Consider the following 19,263-nt stretch of genomic DNA (forward strand, 5'->3'; position numbering starts at 1 on the left):
ATGATGTCATTTAGTAGATATTTCTTAACTGATGAAAACAAGATTGAACAACTGGTTGGACTTGCAACAGAGCAGAATCATGACTCCCAGATTTCTGGCAGTCGGTTTTGGCCCGGCAGTCAATATCAAACCTGCTGGAACTCGCTAAAATTCAATAGAACGCCAAGGTTCTGCTGAATTTTAAGAGAAGCGCGTCTTTGGGGACAAAAATAACAACCACAGTTTTGTCCTCATTAAATTGGAGAATGTTTTGAGACATTCAGCATGTGATGTCTGACACACATTTTTTAAGAATATCAAGGCTATTGATGCCATTGGGTTTTACAGGCAACTACAGCTGTGTCTCATCCACATAACAATGAAAATAGATATTTTGTCTACTTCAATATCTAGGCTACTGTGAAATATCTACTGTAGGCAACACTGGTGTATATTTGACTGACAAGTCTATGACAACATTGGGCAAAACTAGTATTAAATGGAGAGAAATAAAGAAATGGGGGTCTGGGGACCACCAGGGGTCCTTCAGTGGGTTCCAGCGGGTCCCCTAGCCAAATGAGGAAGAACATAATTTTACTATAATTTTATTTCAAGTTAATTCTGTGAGAGAAGATTGTTGGAGTAAGTGTTTGGACCAGAGGTTTAGCTCTCCCCACAGGCGACTCCATCTACAGTTGTCAGTCTGTACCAAATCAGGTGTAACAGCTAAAATCTCTTCAGGAAAAGTTCCTGGGATAAACTCTTACCAAAGTAACCCATTGTGTATCTATTTAGTGAGACTTAACATGTGAAAAAGGTTAGGAACCTCTTACTGTAACACACCCTACTTTTTGTTGTGTACTGTTGCAATGTGGCAAATACGGAAGTGCTGGGTATCGACCGTTGACAGACTGACGTAACTACCAATTGTGTTCTCCCTTTGTCAAGTGCAACCAATTAGATTGCGGGGGAGGGGCGACTCCTGGCTCGTCGGTGTCGGCTTGACAAAGCAAATTCATTATCTAGTTGTCAGTTCAGTCGGAGGAAGGCTAGTCCACCTTACAAACATGTCTAATGCGGGAAAGGAAGGCTATGGAGGTAACAATTTTACATTTCCTCTGGTTTCTATGATAAGTTGTCATATAAATCGTGGACTACTGCTCATGTCAGTTTACCTGTCTCTCGGACAGCCAGTCACGAATTGAATGCAATTGGTTTTGATTTTCGCCGTAGCCTCAGCCTCATTTAAGCTGTTTACAATTGTCTTACTCCCATGCTGTCTTTACTTAGATTTGCGGAGTTTTCAGTCAGCTGAAAGCACAGAGTGTCTTCTTCATTGAGGGTAGCACAACATGTGAGAGATGTTGTTTCCATAGGCCTAATTTGCTCTTTCTTCTACATTGCCAGGAAGTGTTGCTAAAGACAGCAAAACAACAACAGACAGGGCAGGTGAGTGCTTCACATTACAGATGGTGTTATAAAGGTGTACATACTATTATAAACACGTTTGATGATTTCAAAAGTAGAATGGAGGGTTTTTTTCTTACACTGAAGCAAAAGTGAAACATTGAGACACAGCAGTAATAAAACCACTGTGAATTCAAAGTACAGTGTAGCTCAGACATGGTAAATATGTTAATAATAAAGTAAGGAGTCAGAAATTACCCCCCCCCCCCCCCCTGTCCTGAATAAGCAAACATCCTCCTATGTACCACAGGCCCTCTGAAAAAGCGCCGCACCTTGAAGAAACAAACATAATAATCTTGCCACACTTTCCTAGCCTGGTTCAGTTTTCCCTCATGCTTTCTGTTGCTGCTGAAAACCTACACCTCATTCCTGCTGCTTTTGCACAAGAAAGGCTTATCCAGCTATCTGTTGGGTGTGGCATTGAGGTGTCACTTTTGCCCTCGGTTCTTTTAGCAACCTTTGCCATCTTTCTCCACCTGTCACCCAGCTATTGAAGGCCATGAGGACTCTGTGCTTGTGGAACAATGGCTGCTTGACCCCACACCAGTGTGGGAGCAATTCACGCACCTGTAGTTGCACGGCTTAACAATGGCCTAAAAAGCTCAATCCCCTATGTATTTCAATCGGATGTGCTGAGTGTTGCGATATAAAAAACAAAAAGACAGATGGATGAAAAGCCAGATTCTTTCATCCAATACTGTTTAATAACTGTATTATACATTGTCGAGTGGGTTATTATTAATTTATGTGTTGTATTCTGTAGAACGTGGTGAGAACCTAACAGAGACCGATGCCATCTTCAGAAGGTAAACACTTATTTTTTTATTAATAATCATCTGTTATTATGTACAATTCAAAACTCATCACATTTAAATTAAGCCGTTTCTTCTTGGTTGTGTGGTAATTGCAACTGGACATTTTCATTTCTTCTGCTTTCCTACTCTTCCCTAATCTTGTCTGTGGTCTTGTGTTCATTACGGTTTCTTTCTGAAGTAGCTCTTTACCCTTGGATCCTGCAGAGGAGTACAAGATGGACAACAAACGGCGAGGCCTGGCAATCATCTTTAACCAGGAGCGCTTCTTCTGGCGCCTGGGGATGAACGACAGGCACGGCACCAACGCCGATCGCTTCAACCTGGAGAGAAGGTATGACTTCCAACTTAGTCACCGTTTATTACCGTTTATTATTATATTGTAGAAAAAAGCAAAACGACGCTATATGTGTGATGGCTGTGTGCTTAAGAACTTGTCTAGACCTGTTCAGTCACTGTGAGTCTCTCCTGTTATCAGGTTTTGTAGGTTTTGCCTATACTTGCCTATACTGTCATACATATAGTATGTCTGTATGTGTGTCATTTATTTTTACCTCTGTCTTAGATTTAAGGAGTTGAACTTCGAGGTGCAGGCCTACGATAACCTGAGACAGGAGGAAGTCTTAAATAAGATCAGTGAAGGTAAGATGATGGATGATGATAGGTAGATGCAATCTCACCTGTAACACTCAAATGACACAAACAATGTATACAGTAATTTAATCTCAGCAAATTCATTTTAAATCCTTTTTCATACAGCTTTGCAAACTTGAATATGTATCTGAATTCTGGTGTGCTTATTCGAACACCTCTTCTTCTTCCTGTCCTTCAATACAGAATTAACTATGACAGATTCAGTATATGCCCTGCTGTAGTACAATCCAGTTTGACTTGTTCAGCAGTGAGTAACTTAAAGGAAATACTTGATATCTCACCAGCTGCAGAGGCCAACCATGTGGATGCAGACTGCTTTGTGTGCGTCTTCCTGAGCCATGGTGAGAACGATCACGTTTATACCTATGATGGCAAGATCAGCATCCAGGATGTCACCGCCTTGTTCAAAGGAGACAAGTGCAAGAGCCTCGTAGGAAAGCCCAAGATCTTCATACTACAGGTACACAAACAAAAACCCCAGTCAGGTTACTCAGACTATGATAAAACGGCTTAAATACGCGTTATTTAATCATACCGAATGTGGTTGTTTTGATGACCAGGCATGCCGTGGAGACAAGCACGATGAGCCGGTGACTCCCATGGACGTCGTGGACAGTGAGGTGAAGACAAACGAGGTGGTGGTGGATGCCGGGGTCATCTACACCCTGCCTGCTGGGGCCGACTTCATCATGTGCTACTCGGTGGCTGAAGGTGGGTGACGGCTCTGTGTCTAAGTGTCTGTATGGTGCATTGTAGGTAATCTTACATTTACCCAGTGATATTTTGAGGATGTTCATTCCGTCAACATCCAGATTAATTGTCCAGCCCTGTCGTCTGTGTGTTTAAGGTTACTATTCCCACCGGGAGACCATCAACGGCTCCTGGTATATCCAGGATCTGTGTGAGGTGTGGCGGACATTTGGGAATTCCCTGGAATTCACAGAGTTACTTACGCTGGTCAACAGGAAGGTGTCAATGAGGAGTGTTGGGAACTGCAATGACCGGAGTGCCATTGGGAAGAAGCAGGTACCTTGCTTTGCCTCGATGCTCACCAAGAAACTCTACTTCCGGACAAAAAAGTAATAGTTTCAGTCCTCGTTCATTGAATTTTTATATTTGTGTCAGGTCATGACTACATATCATAATGTTAAGATTTGAAAACTGTCCTTGCTGGTTTTCTCCATTCCTCAACCGCATGTTGCTCATCAACAGCATATTAGTCACATAAGCATTAGATATTCAGCTATCTAATGGCTGCCAAACCATTTGTGATTATACCAGTGCAGACAAATACAGCAGTACACATTTTGCACTTTCATTATATGATAATTGTTTTTAAACTGCAGGATTATCATTGGTCACATTCTTCGGTAGCTATTTTTCAAAGCCTTTGTCTCTAAACATTTTGCTTCCTCGTAAAACCTGTTTAACTAATGTGGCACCACAGAAATGTTGCCTTACCCTGCAAGGCCGGTGACATAAAAGCACGATGACCAGGTAATAATATTTCAAATGATTTTTTTTGTTTGTAATACAAGTCTCTTACGTTACACCAGTGCCTAATAGTCTCATGGGAGAATATCACCTCTTTGTAAGCTAATCCGCACCAATGAACAAATAAGATCTCTCACAACAGACTGTCAAGACACCACACAAGCATGCTGTCTGTCTTCAAGCTCGCTCCATCAAAAAGGGAATTCATGTTTGTGTTTTGTTCTTTGTGATGTAGCGGTTTACAGTACAAAATTGAATAATGCGTATTTGCACCCACAGCAGGAACAAACAACTCCAGTATGGAAATTACCTCAGGGAGGAGGGGTGTCTCTTTCAAACATGTAGGCCTAAACACTGCTAGCTGTGTCACATGATCCATGACTCAGGAAAAGCAAAGTTACCAGCATATACTGTATACTGTATCCTTGTGGTCATACTGTTGTGCCTTAAATAAAATCTATGACATTTAGTTACCGTTTTACTCTCTATTGAGTAACTTTCTAAAAGCTTCCTCCTCTTTGTAGCACAAAGATATGTTTATGTGATGTTTTTAATCCAACTGTGCTTTGAATTTGCATACAAATTTCAATCCTATTCAAAAACGCAGGATTCATATTGTCCATCTACCAGCAGTGAGTATAATCATGACTCCTTTGAGATTTCCATAACTTGGTAACAATACCACAGAATTGGCAACATAAGGTACTATACATTTTCTAGTTGTAAACTACCAACTGCAAATCAAGTTTTTATTGCTGAGGTGCAGTAACACAAAATGGGGACCAATATGTCAGCTATGCTGACAAAAATGAAACACTGATTAAAAAAAATGTTAATCTGTGTGCACCGTTAGAGGCATCAGATTGTTTTGAGAGGTTGGGTTTGCACTAGTAACCTTTTACAACTCTCCATTTGGCATTTTGTATTTTGTGTCTTCAAAAGAACTGTGAAATCAATGATGAGAAATGCTTGGGCTTGAATGATTGAAATGATTAACGATCACTGAAATATTCTGGACTGATGTGCAATAAACTGTTAAGCAGGTTTCCTCTTAGTTCACCATTATTCATATTTCTTTGTTTATATTTAATAATGGAGAAACAGTGTGCAATTATTCATAATGAACAGCCAGAACGGCAGCTGCTTGGACTTCCAAAATTAGATAGACAGACAGAAAGAAGATTCAACCAATGTTCAAGAAATGCTCTGAAGTATATTTATTTCAATATTCCTCAATATTCATACTTTTAAGAAGGATATGGTTGGCTTCATTATCAAGATTGTAAACAAAACACAAAATGATATGGATTCCTAATAAAAGGCACCATTATCAAATAAAGTGGAGGAAATGGTATGGAAGTGTTTCTGCTCTGGTGGAGTGGGGACTCTTCATGGCTTGGGCTCATTGGATCTGTTCGAGTGGCAGCTGAAGTTCAGTTGGATTCCTCAGACGTCTCAGGTCCTCTTCCACCTGACACACACAAAAAAAAGCTACTCAGGGACACGCTAACTAATTGGGAATAAATTGAACATTGCTGTAGCTTCTTAGAAAAAGGAATGAATGAAAATGTCATATGAAATACATCTATCTACAGCCTATTTTGTCTACTATACCCATTATTGCTTGAAAATCAAAAGCATTAATAACTTTACATGTGTTATCAGAATCTGAAGTGTTGTAGCTTTCATTTGTGCTATTACAGTTTATTATAGCATTCAAATTGATTGGCTAACAGTAGCTGCCTGTTAGTATGAATGAGCGTGTGGACAAACCAGAAGATATGTGCTCACCTGAGCCTGTTCCTCCTTCAGCTCATTGTATTTTTCCACATTGAAATGCTTCTTCCTGGCACCCTTATAAAAGTACTGCAGGAACTGTCTGTCTTGAGCGTCTGGGTATACATAATCCTAAGGAAAGGAATACATTTTGATTGCTATTAATCTGGGAAGATGAACGTAAACAACTTCAATCAGGAAATGCGTACAACAGAGGTGAACAGAACTTGCGTTAGCGTCCCTCAGTCTCACCTGCTTGGTGAGGATGAAATAGGCGAAGACTCCGATGCTGGTGGCGTAGGTGATAAAGTAGGTGACGGGCTCCATGACGTCCCAAGAGTAGACCCACCAGGTGAGCCAGGCCAGAGCGCCGCCCTGCACAGACAACAGGGCCATGCCGGCCCACAGAGCCCGGGACGTCTGGAACCGCGCCTTACGGGACAGCTGGGCCTTTGTCTGACACGAGGACAAGACACATGGAGGGACAGGTTACCGGCCGAGTCGTAAAAGCCCGTCCAACAAAACTTTCATCTCTCCTTTCAAAATTGTACTAAAAAGAAAGAGAGGTTTACCAGTAGTTTACCAGTATACACACACAGAGAGCACATGCAGAGAAAACATCTACTACCTTCTCCAGAGGTGAGAGCTCTTGTTTGAGGCTGTCCAGTCTCTCCAGCAGCTGCCTCTCCTTCAGCAGGTGGTGGTCAGGCTGGTGGAGCGCGGTGTGGAGCAGATGCACGATGTGCTTCATGTCCTCCAGTCCCATGGCGTGCTCACTTGACGTACACACTGCAACGGAGGAGGACAGCAAGTTGCGAGGAGAGGGACAGCGGGAGAGTGAAGAGAGAAGGATGTGACAGCAGGAGAATTAAGAGAAGAGCAAGATTAAATGCTTGACCACCATGCACTGATAATCTTATCAGTGCGTAGTGTAATTGAGAAGCATACAAAAAAGGGTAATTAGGTGATTGGACAGAAAGGCATTTGTACCTTTTTCAGGACATTGGACATTATATACAGCATCATTGATGATGAGCTGGAAGTCCTTGTCCAGCAGAGTGTCTATCAGCGTGGTGTTGGCTACACGCTCTCCATCTGTAAGAGCAGGACAGGAGTCCAAGTCAGTGCTTTTGAGATTATTCAATTCAATCTTTATTGTCTTGGAAAGAAAATTTAGTTTGCCCACAGTTTACAATAAAAACACAATAAACAGAATGAGAACAAAAAACAATAACCATACATAGCATAAAAGCATAATAAAACACATAACAAGTCGGCACAACATATGCCATACAGACAAACATCAGCTGATAACACCAGAGAGGGAGTCAATAATTTGACATAGTGCAAACTAGAAATAACTGCCTCGCAGTTGCATGCCTCCGCCAACAAGTCAAGTTGCAGTTTACATCCATGTCTGACCAGACTCATAAAATACATGTAGTGAAGACTTTGAGAATGGGACTTTAGAATGGGACGGACGGACGGACGGACGGACGGACAACCTGAAAACATAATGCCTCCAGCCACGGCTGTCACGGAGGCATAATGAAGTTGCTCATCACAAAATTCTTATACAGTCATGAGACACAACTTAATTTCATGTGCAAATTAAAGGAAAATTCTACCCTCTAATACTCTTACACTGTTATATATATTCAATCTGTGATGGTAAATGCATTCCAGTTATTTTGTTGTTACAGTTTTGTAATTCACGCTTTTGTTGTACCCACTTTCCCCTAACCTGTCTCATCTACTTCTACTTCAGTTAGTGATTTCCTACATTTCCCAAAATTATTTTTGACAAGAGAGAACATGCCTGAACTTGTCGCGTCCAGCTGGGTTTTACATATAGGTGGAGAATGATAGTAATGGCAAGAGAGGCAAAACACAGCATGTCTTGTGGCTGCATTGCATTATGGACTACTGAGACTACTGTCAGTGGAGAAATTGGGATCTCATCCTCCTCGCTCTTTGGTTCTGAGGGACTGACACCAAACCCTGGCTAGATAGCTGAAAAATTGTCAAACTCCATTGTAGCTGCGCTGCAAATATACATTTGGTCACTTATCAACTGGAATGAGCCCCTGGTCTATTTACTCTTGAGTTTGGGAAGCAGCACGTCAGAGGCGTCAGGTCAAACTGCTCTCTAAGAGGGTGAAGTAAGCGCACGACTCAGTGAGCGCATGGGAGCATGTGTCCTACCCTTGGAGAGCACAGAGGCAGTGACTCCGGGGTCTTCTCTCTGCAGATCAGCGATGAGGTCTCCTACACTCATCAGCATGGGCCTGAGGAAGAACAGACACTTCTCACTTCTGGATGGCAGCGGGACCTCCAGCACCAGACGGCTATATCGGTACTGCAAGGACAGATCTGCAACACAAACGGGGCGTGCTTGGTTTCAGAGGGCTGCGCTTACAGTTTTATGCCTGATCTCACATGCATATGTAATGAAGTCAAGCTGACATGTTAAAGAGCAAATCAACACTAAACATCGGGCAGAAAATTGCTGCTGCACTGCTCTCTAAGGGTTGAAACATTCGAGCATGTTGCACTTCTGGCCACACCCCAATCAGTGATGTCAAAGCGGGTATTTTGCCTTGGAAAATACCTGCAAAATGTGAGCTGATGGAAAACACCTCCTGTGACATCACTGACTGGCGTGTGGCCAGACATGCAACATGCTTGAAAGTTTCAACCCATGGAGAACAGTGCAGCAGCATGTGATTTAGTGTTGATTTAGTGTTTAAATTTGTTTTTTTACCCAGTGGGCGCGAATGTAAATTCTCAACTAAGGGCAGTCATGTAAATCAAAGCAGTTTTATTGGCATGTACTGTAGGTGTAGTGACAGTATGTTACCATTGGAGGGTGTGAGTGTACTGTAGAAAAGAGTTTGACGATGCGCCAGTAGAGGCCGCCTCTGTTGATGAACCTGAGAAATAGAGAGAGAGAGATAGAGATAGAGATAGAGATAGAGATAGAGAGAGAGAGAGAGAGAGAGAGAGAGAGAGAGAGAGAGAGAGAGAGAGAGAGAGAGAGAGAGAGAGAGAGAGAGAGAGAGAGAGATTGATTTAACTTACAGCTTACTATTTCTTTATGCTCAAAACTGCATCCCTCCCTTGGTAAACTATCATGTTTGCAGATACTGGAGGGTAAGCAGCACCAGAGAATCCTAATGTAAAAAGGTTCACTCAGCAAATAGTCTGCAAACAGACGGTATCAATTTACTTTTTGCTCTGACTCTGCTTGCTTGGAGTGCCTGTACTCTCAATATTAATTTCTACATTTATAATCAATAGCTTTACCATGAAATGCAATATAGAGATAAGGATGCATTTCACTGCCATGCAAAACAGGGTGTAGTAATCCCAACAGTTCAACAGACATAGTACATTTCTGCTGATTAAATTTACTCTTTTTGCTGATCAACGACTTTCTGTAAAAATCCAGGCTGCAGCATTTAATGTGTGGTGAAATGCTAGTTTGTCTCAACAGAAAGTACTATCACTCTGCAAGACTTCAAGTCTCAGCCCCTTTTGATCATGGTAATGCATCCATAGGGAACATCACATTATTCTAGTCAACAGAACTACTTCTCTGTCCATTATTCCATAATCTTTAAATTTAAATTAAGTTTTAAGATTAAGAGATTAAGAGTTACAATGCCAGTGGCTCTGACTCTAATGCTGAGTGCCAATAATTTTATGTTGAATTTAATGGGTGGGACACATCATTGGTACAGCACCTGGGTGTCAGGAGAGACAAGAGTGAGATGCTGTTAAATCCACATGCCGCGGTTAGGGTCTGACATTCAATGATTATTTCAAGTAACCCAAACCACAGTATGTATGTAATAATCACAAAAAATACAAATGAATTAGTATATGTTCAGGATATATGGTCCTGTTATTATCCCCAGTTATGCCAGATTGATGATTCAGAACATTAATCCTCTCCAGTGAAAGTTTGTTGTTTTATGCCTACTGAAAATCTGGACACTACCTGCATGTTCGGAATAGAAACACCTTTCACGCCCTTTCAAATCACTCTGGTGGTAACCTTTGATTCACGGCACTGTTCAGAATCGTATTCCTTTACTTCTATTCGACAGAAAGTCAGTGGGGTCCCATGAGAATACATCTTTGTCATACTAACATCTAGGGACGTGACAGCCATTCTCCCCCACCCCTTCGTCCTCCAACTCGTCCAATCAATATCACATTAAAGAGGAACAAGGGAACCATCCATTTCCATTGGTGAAGAGAGCAGACAAGCCATAAGGCACAGTGGCAGAGCAGAGGATGGAGAGAGATGGGGTTTTAATAGGAACTAAACATCAGGCTTCCTGTCCTTGTGAGTAGAGGCCTTTCTCCGAGTCGTAGTCACAACCACAAAGACAATAATTCGTGATGACCAGGGGCGGACTGGCCATCTGGAGTAGCAGAAGTTGTGTTGGACCTGTGGGCCGGCGGTGGGCCAAGCAACACCGAAAAGATAAAAAAAACGTCTGTTTGGGAGTCCTGTAGACTGGCCATCCACCTCCACAGGGAAAGAGAGGGTGTGAGTGTGTGTGTGTGTGTGGGGGGGGAGGTCCATTTTACTCCCTCTGCCAACTTTACATTGGTACTTTTTACCTCTCATACACTGAGTGGACAATGACAGAGACAGGCCGATTGAGCTTGGAAAAGCAGCAGACCAAAAATGCAAAAATGGGGCTGAAAATCTATTAGAAAAAAAGAAAAGTCCCTTGAGGCAGATGTGACCAAATGCCACAAATTAATGTGTTCATTTGTTTACAAGTGTCAGTAACATCAACTTTTAGCAGCATAATGTTACCACTTTACTCGTATTCTGGTTATTGTGCTGCTTTCAAGTCCTGTTAGAAATAAATAAAAATAGAAATAAAAATAGTGCCTAAAACCAGACCAAACTGAAAGCAATTGTAACTACATAAAAAAGACAATATACTGCTTGAAAAACCTTTTGTTGCTTGGGGAAAATGTGGGCTACTAGCTGGGCTTGCCAAATAAACAGCAATCCCACTGAGACAAATCTCTGAGCCGTTCAGCTTGTGTGAGATCTACAATTGTTATCACACAGCTCTGAAAAATGTCTCTGTCTATGGGATATGGGATCATTTTTTTTGTACAGTATAGCAGGTCATCCCAATGGCCGCACACATCAAAAATGATGGGTCATGAACTCCCTGTGTTCTGAAATAATGTATGTTGTAAGCTGTGAAATGAAATGCACCATCCCATGCTCATAAATGTGCTATCCTTGGAGCACAATGGAGCCAAGACTTCCGGAAATTGCTCGGAGTTAAACCAGACAGCAAACAAATTACCAGAATCTCAAACAGCCCGGGAGATGGCTTTATATACCGCCCCTACTGCCTCAGTGCTTGATTAAAATGAGTGGTGCAGGCACTGGCTGCCAACAGAAATGCAGAATTGGTGACTGGGAGAGAGAGAAACGCCTATACCTTATCACTCTCATTAGCAAATGCTTTGTGTCACAAGTAGTTTCACTGTGGAGGAACGGTTGTGCTCAGCACACTGGCACACTGCTAATGTGAAAAGTGCATGCATCAGGAGCTGAGCAGCAAGTGCAAGGGCCAGACAATTTGTCTCTTTCACTGAAGACACACTGGAAGAGTGTGTATGTACGTGTGTGTGTGTGTGTGTGTGTGTGTGTGTGTGTGTGTTTGTGTGTGTGTGTGTGTGTGTGTGTGTGTGTGTGTGTAAAATCACTGACAACAGTTAATTCAACACCTGACTGACTCTAGGCAGTTTATATGCTATGTGCACACACACCATTCCCATCATACGTCAAATGAAACGTGGTTACTGTGGCACATAATGCACCTTGAGGGCATTATGGGAATGAATAATACAGTGTGTTTTCCAAAGCCACATTCCTCGCCCTGTAATATCACAGTCTGTGGAATATTGCATTGTCAATACTGCCCGGTTTTGTTCCCTCACCTACACATGACAGTTTATAGTGCATGAATGTGTCGAAGTACACTTAACAGAGTGAATGTATTCAACTACTATGTAAAATAGAAAAGCAGTAGCGTCCTTACCCCTGAGGACCAGGATTGATCTACAGTAAACACAAGGTATACACACATTTTAGGGGAGGGGTGTTACGGGAATGATAACCTGTAAAGATGAGTGTTGAGTCTGAAATTAAAAGCTGGGACTGTGCACCACCTGCTGTTTTCTAGGCTTCAGTAACTGTACTCTCAACTGAGACATATTATCAGGAACAAGTGCGGTAGTGCTTTTTAGGTGCAAGGGGGGGTTTGCATTGAAGTAGCATAGAGCGACAGTAAATATACACACGCTTGCATGTCCAATCTCTACACCCTCTTGAGTCTCATTGGGTCTAATCCTGTGCATACATCCTCACAGGCACACCCACAGACTCCACCAGCGCAGCGAACACACACAGCCCCGCACTTATTGAGGTGCTCTCATCTCAAGCACCTAACATGGGGTTGTAAAACACGACAGGTTAAAGACTGTGGATACACAGAAAAACACATCTAATGGATTTCTCTTCATGTTTGAAAATCACAAACAAGCCACAGACAGTCTTGCCCACATCATTAGCAGACACTCATACGGTCTCCACCTAGGAGTGGTGACATACTGACACTAACATCACCAACGGCTTCTCAATTGGACATGGACACGTTCTGCATCTCTCTGCTTATGAAATCAAAACACACAAATTGCAACCCCCCCCCCCCTCCCAATTAACTCCCTTCCTCACATAACCAATCAATATTCACAGAGCGCAAAGTGGCCGCCGCTGTCCATCCATCGACATTCACACATTTTTGGGGGTCAACATTGAACTGCAGCCAACGTCACACATCTGCTCTCCAGCACCAAATACTCATTTCCAAATGTTCTTTCTCAAAACATTGTTGCTGAGGATATATTTTCCCTTGAGCTATGTTTTTCTTATTTCTGCCGTGCCATGTGTTTGAACAACAGGGAGAGCCGGAGAGGAGAGAGAACAAAAGGACGGGGAGTGAAAACTAAGCAATATGGTGACAAACTGCCATCTCCCTGCTGAGCGGTAAAGCAGGCAGGGCTTGCTGCTCAAGCAATGATCAGGGTTATCATGGTGACATTTTCCCTACAGTCTCCCTGCAGGTCGCTCCATTATGGATCCTGTCACAACTGAGCTATGGCCCGTTGAGCCCCATCTAAACACCCTAATGTGTCTGCTCCCACCCTCATCAAAGGTTTCTTACCACCAAGCAAAGGCAAAGTGAGTCTGTTTTGTGTCAGTAGGATGTTTTCTGCACGTATATGTGAACAGATATACTATTCCACATACTCATATGTCTGATCATAGCGGCATGACTTATCTCGCTGGCTTGACATAAGGCAGGAGGAAAGGGAAACGTGTGTGTATGATAAACGGTCTAAGGGCTGGCGTGAAAAATGATGGGTGCCAAGAATAGAGACCAAATTACTGCCTGCTGCCACTACAGCTAAGATCAACCTCCACTCTACCATGAAAATGATTTGCATTGAAGCATTTGTCTTCTGTTATCAAGTTAATGTTCCAGTAGGGTAAAGGACAAAGAGAAGAAAGAGAGGGGCAGCGGATGACTGCAGGATCAGGGTATGAAGGCAGTGGAAGGGCAGCGTTGTGTAAAGTATGCATAAAGGATGGAAGAGAAGTAAGAAATGAGACAACAGCCTTGGAAAGGCAAGAGGACTTTTAGTCAAGCAGGTCTGACAAGTAGGGCTTCTAACTTCCTGACAGCTTTCCAAATTGTTATTCTGGATGCCATGGGGAGGGGGACGATCACTGCTCATCTGTGTCTTACACAAGCTTACTGCAGTCAGTATGGGTGGTGCAGAATGAAAAGAAAAGACAGGGCCCATATTTATCCTGTAAAGCCTGTGAGAGTGAGAGTGAGAGTTCTTTTCCTAGATCACTGTTCAGGTCAAATGGCCATATATAATTACTACGGCTCAAGACACCAAGATACTTAAAAGCTTAAATCAGCAAACCTTGTATTTATCCAGTAGTCCAGCACTGCACCTATAATGCAGAGGGGCAACATTAAGGTAAAAGGGGACACCATTCAATTTAGGAATTCATTATGTTATTCCTATGGTCTAGAACAGCCAGATGTTAAGCAAAAACACAACTCTCTCCCAAAACAACACCACTTCCCCTTCCTGGCTTAAAATGTGGAGCTACCACAAGAACTTTTTTTCCCCACTTGTGTGAATCATACTGCCTGTTTGGTCACACAAGGCATAGGCAAGTAATGCATCATCAAAATGTCACATCAGGGCAAGAAGTACCAACACTGACTGTCTAGTTTGTAAGATCAGGAGCTCTAGCCAAGGGAATGGACTGGTCAAGTTTAGGATTAGATTTAGGTAATGGCTAGGTTAAATTTAGGCAACAAGTTGTTATGGTTAGGGCTAGCTGTTAGGCACACTTTCCACCCAATGTTGGGATCAAGCTTGGTACCTTTTGGTTGGATGCAAATGCTTTTATCTTCCACCACTCAATATTTATGTCCCTCTGTGATTTATTACTTGGAACAGTCAGCGGAATGCAACTAACAAATCTAATTTGCTTGTGTTTTTTCACTATATTGCGAGTTAGTGTTACTCCTCACTTAACTGGGCAGAATCTCTGGTAAAACCTTTGTCCTTATGGACAGTTATATGTTCACAAACCTTTATCAACAGATAAAAACAGAGCTGTGAAATAAATAATCCAAACAGCTTTGTTATCACATTACCTTGTTTCATTATCATGCCCTGTGTTTGCCAACGGCTTTGGACATCATGCAAATGTGCATTCAAAGTAAAAGTTGTCTGGCCACAGGCTTGTGTACAGTGTAGTAGGGCTAGAGTTTTAATTTAAAGTACTCAGCAATACCTTATTTGTCTCTCCTGTATCTATCGTGTGTTGTTGACATGGCAGAATACACAGACTGTATCAACGGGCTACAATTGATCTTGAAAATGACTGAACTGGGCACTGGTATGATAAAGTGATAAGAAAGCCCTCAGCAATGTTTTGCTTATACTGTATATTTATTCCAAAACACTGATAATATCTGCATTTAAATGTATGTGAATGTATATATGTTTATTGGATGAATAATATATTGCATCAAGCAAATTGCAAGCCTATGTATTAAAGCCCTGCCAGGCTAACTCAAAGATATTTAAATAGCTCTAGGCGAGTGGTGGTGACGCATAGCAGAACTCATTTAACTTTCAGAACATAGTTTCACAAAGAGCTGGATAATGTTCAAGTAAAAAAAATTTAAAGAAGAACACTAACTTGTTATCCCAACTACAGTATTGTTCTCACTATAGCCTCTTTAGGAAAGAGTTTTGTTACTGAGCAGCATTGCTCCACAGTGCATGACCTTACTGAGTGAAACACAACTCTCATTGAGCCCCTGAGGGTAATGCCCACCTGCTCCTTCTTGGACTTATGTCCCATTCTATTTCTGTGGATGCTCTGGCCCAATTAAGAATGGCGTAGACTATGCCTGGCATGGTTAGTCTCTTCTCAGTCAGAGACAGACAGGCCTACTGTGGTGAAACCTCCTCCTGCTTACAGTATAATGACAGGCCAGACGCTGAACGGTTGTGAGACAGCAACTGGAACCAGCTGTCAGAAACAAAACTCAACCCTATCTGATTCAGTGACAAAGTGATGCTCGTCTCAGCTGGCTGCCATTTTCTCAAAGTTTAGAAAATTTACAGAGTGGGATTGGCTGTTAGGTTGGGGTATGGTGAGGGAATACATGGGAAAAAAGTCAGTGCTGGAACACCTGCTGGGTCATAAATTAGAAACATATTTAGTTAAATTAAATATGTTTCGCTTTGTATAATGCAAACATCGTATTTAACCTACCTGATTCCAATGCAACTATAATATTATAAAATTCAGATAATGTTCTCTTGCAGTTAGGCCTCGCTACATTGTCACATCCCATTTATGAAATAGTACAATGAGCCATTTCCCACTTATAGAGTCCACAGGAGATAAAGTACTGTGACTTCAGCTATCAATTTCGCACTGCCTTCAGCAAAGGACTGCCACTGGGAAAAATCATCTAGGCAAACACTTTCGCCCTTATGAGGGAAGCTATGGGGAGTGCTGCTTTCATACCAGTGAGCGATAGCGCTGTCTAACAATTTGTTTCTTATCTACAGTCATTGGCTAGTGTAAAGCTGTACCAAATGATCATCGTAACATGATGAAGCCTGGAATACCAAGCAGGGCATGATTGCTCAGAGAAATCTGGCAGACCAGCGGCGCACTCAAGGTGAATTAGTGACGCCGAGTTTGTTCTGCAGCTGCCCACTCATTATTCATTACCTGTGTTTAACACATTTACCATTAAGCAAGCAGTGACCCAATGCCACGCAGTGCTGGACAATGTGAAAACAAAACACGCCGCGTGTGGAGAACAAGCTGGGTTTCTACAGTATATAGGAATAAATCAATGAACAGAGACAGATTTTTGTTTTGTTTTCAGATTGGTTATGTTTTGTTTTAATGGGTTGAATCCCAAAGCATTTGGCAACAAATTGGCGACTGATGCCAGTGCACATAAATTTGCTACTTGCTTATCTAATCCAAAGAGGTCTAATAATGACAAGTGCTTCCCATACACAGTGTAGCCCCTTCCTCCGCTAAGGGTTGGAGGGGCTCTAGCAAACATATTAATATGCAAATTAGAATGACTTTTTGAGAAACCAATTGCTACTTCCCTTCGATGAGAATTGGCAACACTGATTGGAGGCAAAAAACACTGAACAGTTACCATCCATCCACCAAAAGGCAACAGAATGCAGCTTTAAGAACACTTTGCTTAGGACATTTGAAAAGAGGAAAACTGCAGCTCTTGTTTTAAAAACAGACCTTATCTTAGTCATTCTTGCATGATGCAGTGACTAATGAGATACAGTATGCCCGTCTAACAAAAATAGATCTTGTTTGCATGCCAGTTATTCATATGGAGAATGTCATGCACTTGCATGAGAGTGCACATAACTAGCTAACTGTCACTCCATTATATTACTCTGAGTGCTTTTTCCTCCAGCAACGTGCCTTGTTTTCTCTGTACTGGCAGAGCATGAGGCATCTGAGGAGCAAACGAGAGGCAGTCTGCTCAGTTCTTAACTGACCTCTGCAGTTTCTTACTATGCATTCAGATGGATAATAAAAGCTGGTTAATTAAAAACGGATCCATCCAACAGCCTGTCAGATAACTAATGTGAAGAGAGCTACAGCGTGACAACCAGATGATGACACTCTGGAGTGAAGTGTGGTGTTGCCTTGTGCCAATTCTCCCACCTGCACTGCATTCACAATTGCATCCATCCTTCCAGATGATTTGTGCAGATAGTTGTTTGTTTGGTAGCTTTGACTGTGGCACTGTGTGGCGAACCATGAAGAACTATAAAGACCAGCACCTGATCTGAAATACTGACATGCAATATGAGAATAACACATTAACCTTATTGACCTCTATGTGTCACATGCTATATGTTGCAGAGTACAGTGAGGGGGGTGCTTGCTTGGATTGCATGGGGAAAGGCAACATCCCTACTCAGGGTTTGAAGTATATTCAGTAATCATGGCCTCTCTCCAAACAGCTGTCGGCACAACAACTTCATCAGTATCATAATTCAATGAGCAATTCTCTGTGATGGGATAATGTGAAATGAAAAGATCAGTGAACCAGACACTCCACTGCTGATTGGCATATTGCTTCTTCAGTCATGCAGACCTCATTTTTTGGCACACACACACACACACAAACACAAACACACACAACCTAAAACTCTGTAGAGTAATAACTTGAATAATTTATTTGTTGTTCTGTTTAGTCCTGAATGAAGAATACAGTAGCCTACCTGGATAGACAGAGAGAGCTCGCTGAATTATAATACATCCTGTTCCACAGAGATGACACACTCTATCACAACAGAGGGAATCTGAGGCGGATCGTATTCAAGCACTTAAGTAGCGCTTGGCTACGAGTAAAAATAAGAAAATAGTTCTCCTAAGTTGAACTCCGATTGAAGAGAGTGCTGGGAGGAAACTACTGTTACAGAGAACAACTGAACAGAGCAGGCCTCGGTCTAATGCTCAAAGCAGTTGTAGGCTATTCTGAACCGACCAAAGTATTACTTTGTAGCGTATTAAGTGAAGAAAAACAAACCACGAGGCAACGCAAAACAGAATTGAAGATTTTATTTTATTTTTTTACGACGGTGTAACAATCGTACGACGGCGTAGGCTACGTGAAGTGAGATTCGTTTACCTTGTGAAGTAATGTAGCCGCACGAGCAGTTTTGAGAGCGGAGTGAAAAGGCTGAAGACTTCCCAAAAGTCTCCCCTGAACTTTGGCGACCATCCGCACCGAAGCCATCGCTGCTTGTAAGCATACAACTAATTATCCTTCTTGTTTTGGCATTCCGGATGGAGATAATACCGAAAATTATGTCCCGCCGGAGCCGCCGATGTTCCAGTCAAAAACGGGCCGTTTTCCGTGTAAACTGAGCAGATGAGATGATACGGGGCAGAGAGAGGAGGCGACGGAGGCACAGCCCAAGCAGAGCCGCATACCATTTCCTCCTGTCAACATCCGCGGTCCGAGGCAGACTCTGTTCTCTTTGTCTCTTTTTCTCCCCGTTGGTTTGTTTTACACAATAGTTATAAAGAGGAAGTGTATGCGTGGCCGGAATGACGGCAGCAGGCTATGTGCCATATTCGTTGGCCAAGAGTTTGCAGGTTTTCATTACAACCAAACACGACACCAGCCGAGTTCACTGATTAGTTCCTCCTTTCTGGTTAAAGGTGTGCTGAAGGGTGAGATCAGCTGGTGTAGTATTTAGTTGGAATGCATATTAGTGGGTAATAAGGTAATCATAGCACATGGTTGAGAGCCACTGGACAAAAGCACACACAACTATGTTTGTCCATCTGTACGTCAAACACGATATCTTAGACACCAGTGCTAGTCTGGTTTTGGCTAAATTTGGGGGGCTGATG

The 19,263-nt window shown here is 42.3% G+C and overlaps 2 protein-coding genes across 3 annotated transcripts; one reads left to right on the top strand and one right to left on the bottom strand.

Moving 5' to 3' along the window:
- Positions 1-1,013: 1,013 nt before the first annotated feature.
- On the top strand, positions 1,014-5,495 carry LOC139642450 (caspase-6-like). 2 transcript variants are annotated; one of them, XM_071517279.1, is made up of 8 exons: positions 1,014-1,077; positions 1,387-1,428; positions 2,210-2,252; positions 2,440-2,592; positions 2,824-2,900; positions 3,197-3,372; positions 3,473-3,623; positions 3,760-5,495. In XM_071517279.1, the coding sequence occupies exons 1-8, from the start codon at positions 1,047-1,049 to the stop codon at positions 3,993-3,995; spliced, it is 909 nt and encodes a 302-aa protein (XP_071373380.1). In that variant the 5' UTR covers positions 1,014-1,046; the 3' UTR covers positions 3,996-5,495. The 2 variants fall into 2 exon arrangements, with proteins under 2 accessions (XP_071373380.1, XP_071373381.1); XM_071517280.1 differs by having other exon boundaries at positions 2,443-2,592.
- Positions 5,496-5,608: 113 nt separating this feature from the next.
- LOC139642448 (calcium uniporter regulatory subunit MCUb, mitochondrial-like) lies at positions 5,609-19,023 on the bottom strand. The gene is made up of 8 exons (XM_071517278.1): positions 18,533-19,023; positions 9,043-9,115; positions 8,388-8,555; positions 7,173-7,277; positions 6,811-6,971; positions 6,435-6,638; positions 6,198-6,314; positions 5,609-5,877 (listed from the first exon to the last, which is right to left on the bottom strand). Exons 1-8 carry the CDS (start codon positions 18,638-18,640, stop codon positions 5,809-5,811), a joined length of 1,005 nt encoding a protein of 334 aa, XP_071373379.1. The 5' UTR covers positions 18,641-19,023; the 3' UTR covers positions 5,609-5,808.
- Positions 19,024-19,263: the final 240 nt, after the last annotated feature.

This window comes from Centroberyx affinis, unplaced genomic scaffold (genome assembly GCF_046629955.1).
Source record: "Centroberyx affinis isolate AG114_WGS23_722 - 3 ecotype Tasmania unplaced genomic scaffold, CSIRO-AGI_Caff_v1 ptg000483l_1, whole genome shotgun sequence".
Taxonomy (NCBI): Eukaryota; Metazoa; Chordata; class Actinopteri; order Beryciformes; family Berycidae; genus Centroberyx; species Centroberyx affinis.

What these genes read in the sequence shown, in the direction of transcription:
- LOC139642450 (XM_071517279.1), top strand. Translation starts at nt 1,047, where the DNA reads ATGTCTAATGCGGGAAAGGAAGGCTATGGAG. An exon ending in CTTAAATAAGATCAGTGAAG is followed by an intron (nt 2,901 to 3,196) that starts GTAAGATGATGG and finishes ATATCTCACCAG; the next exon opens with CTGCAGAGGCCAACCATGTG. An exon ending in GTGCTACTCGGTGGCTGAAG is followed by an intron (nt 3,624 to 3,759) that starts GTGGGTGACGGC and finishes TGTGTGTTTAAG; the next exon opens with GTTACTATTCCCACCGGGAG.
- LOC139642448 (XM_071517278.1), bottom strand. Translation starts at nt 18,640, where the DNA reads ATGGCTTCGGTGCGGATGGTCGCCAAAGTTCAGGGGAGACTTTTGGGA. An exon ending in TGTCCAATGTCCTGAAAAAG is followed by an intron (nt 6,972 to 7,172) that starts GTACAAATGCCT and finishes CCTCCGTTGCAG; the next exon opens with TGTGTACGTCAAGTGAGCAC. An exon ending in TGAAGGAGGAACAGGCTCAG is followed by an intron (nt 5,878 to 6,197) that starts GTGAGCACATAT and finishes TGTGTGTGTCAG; the next exon opens with GTGGAAGAGGACCTGAGACG.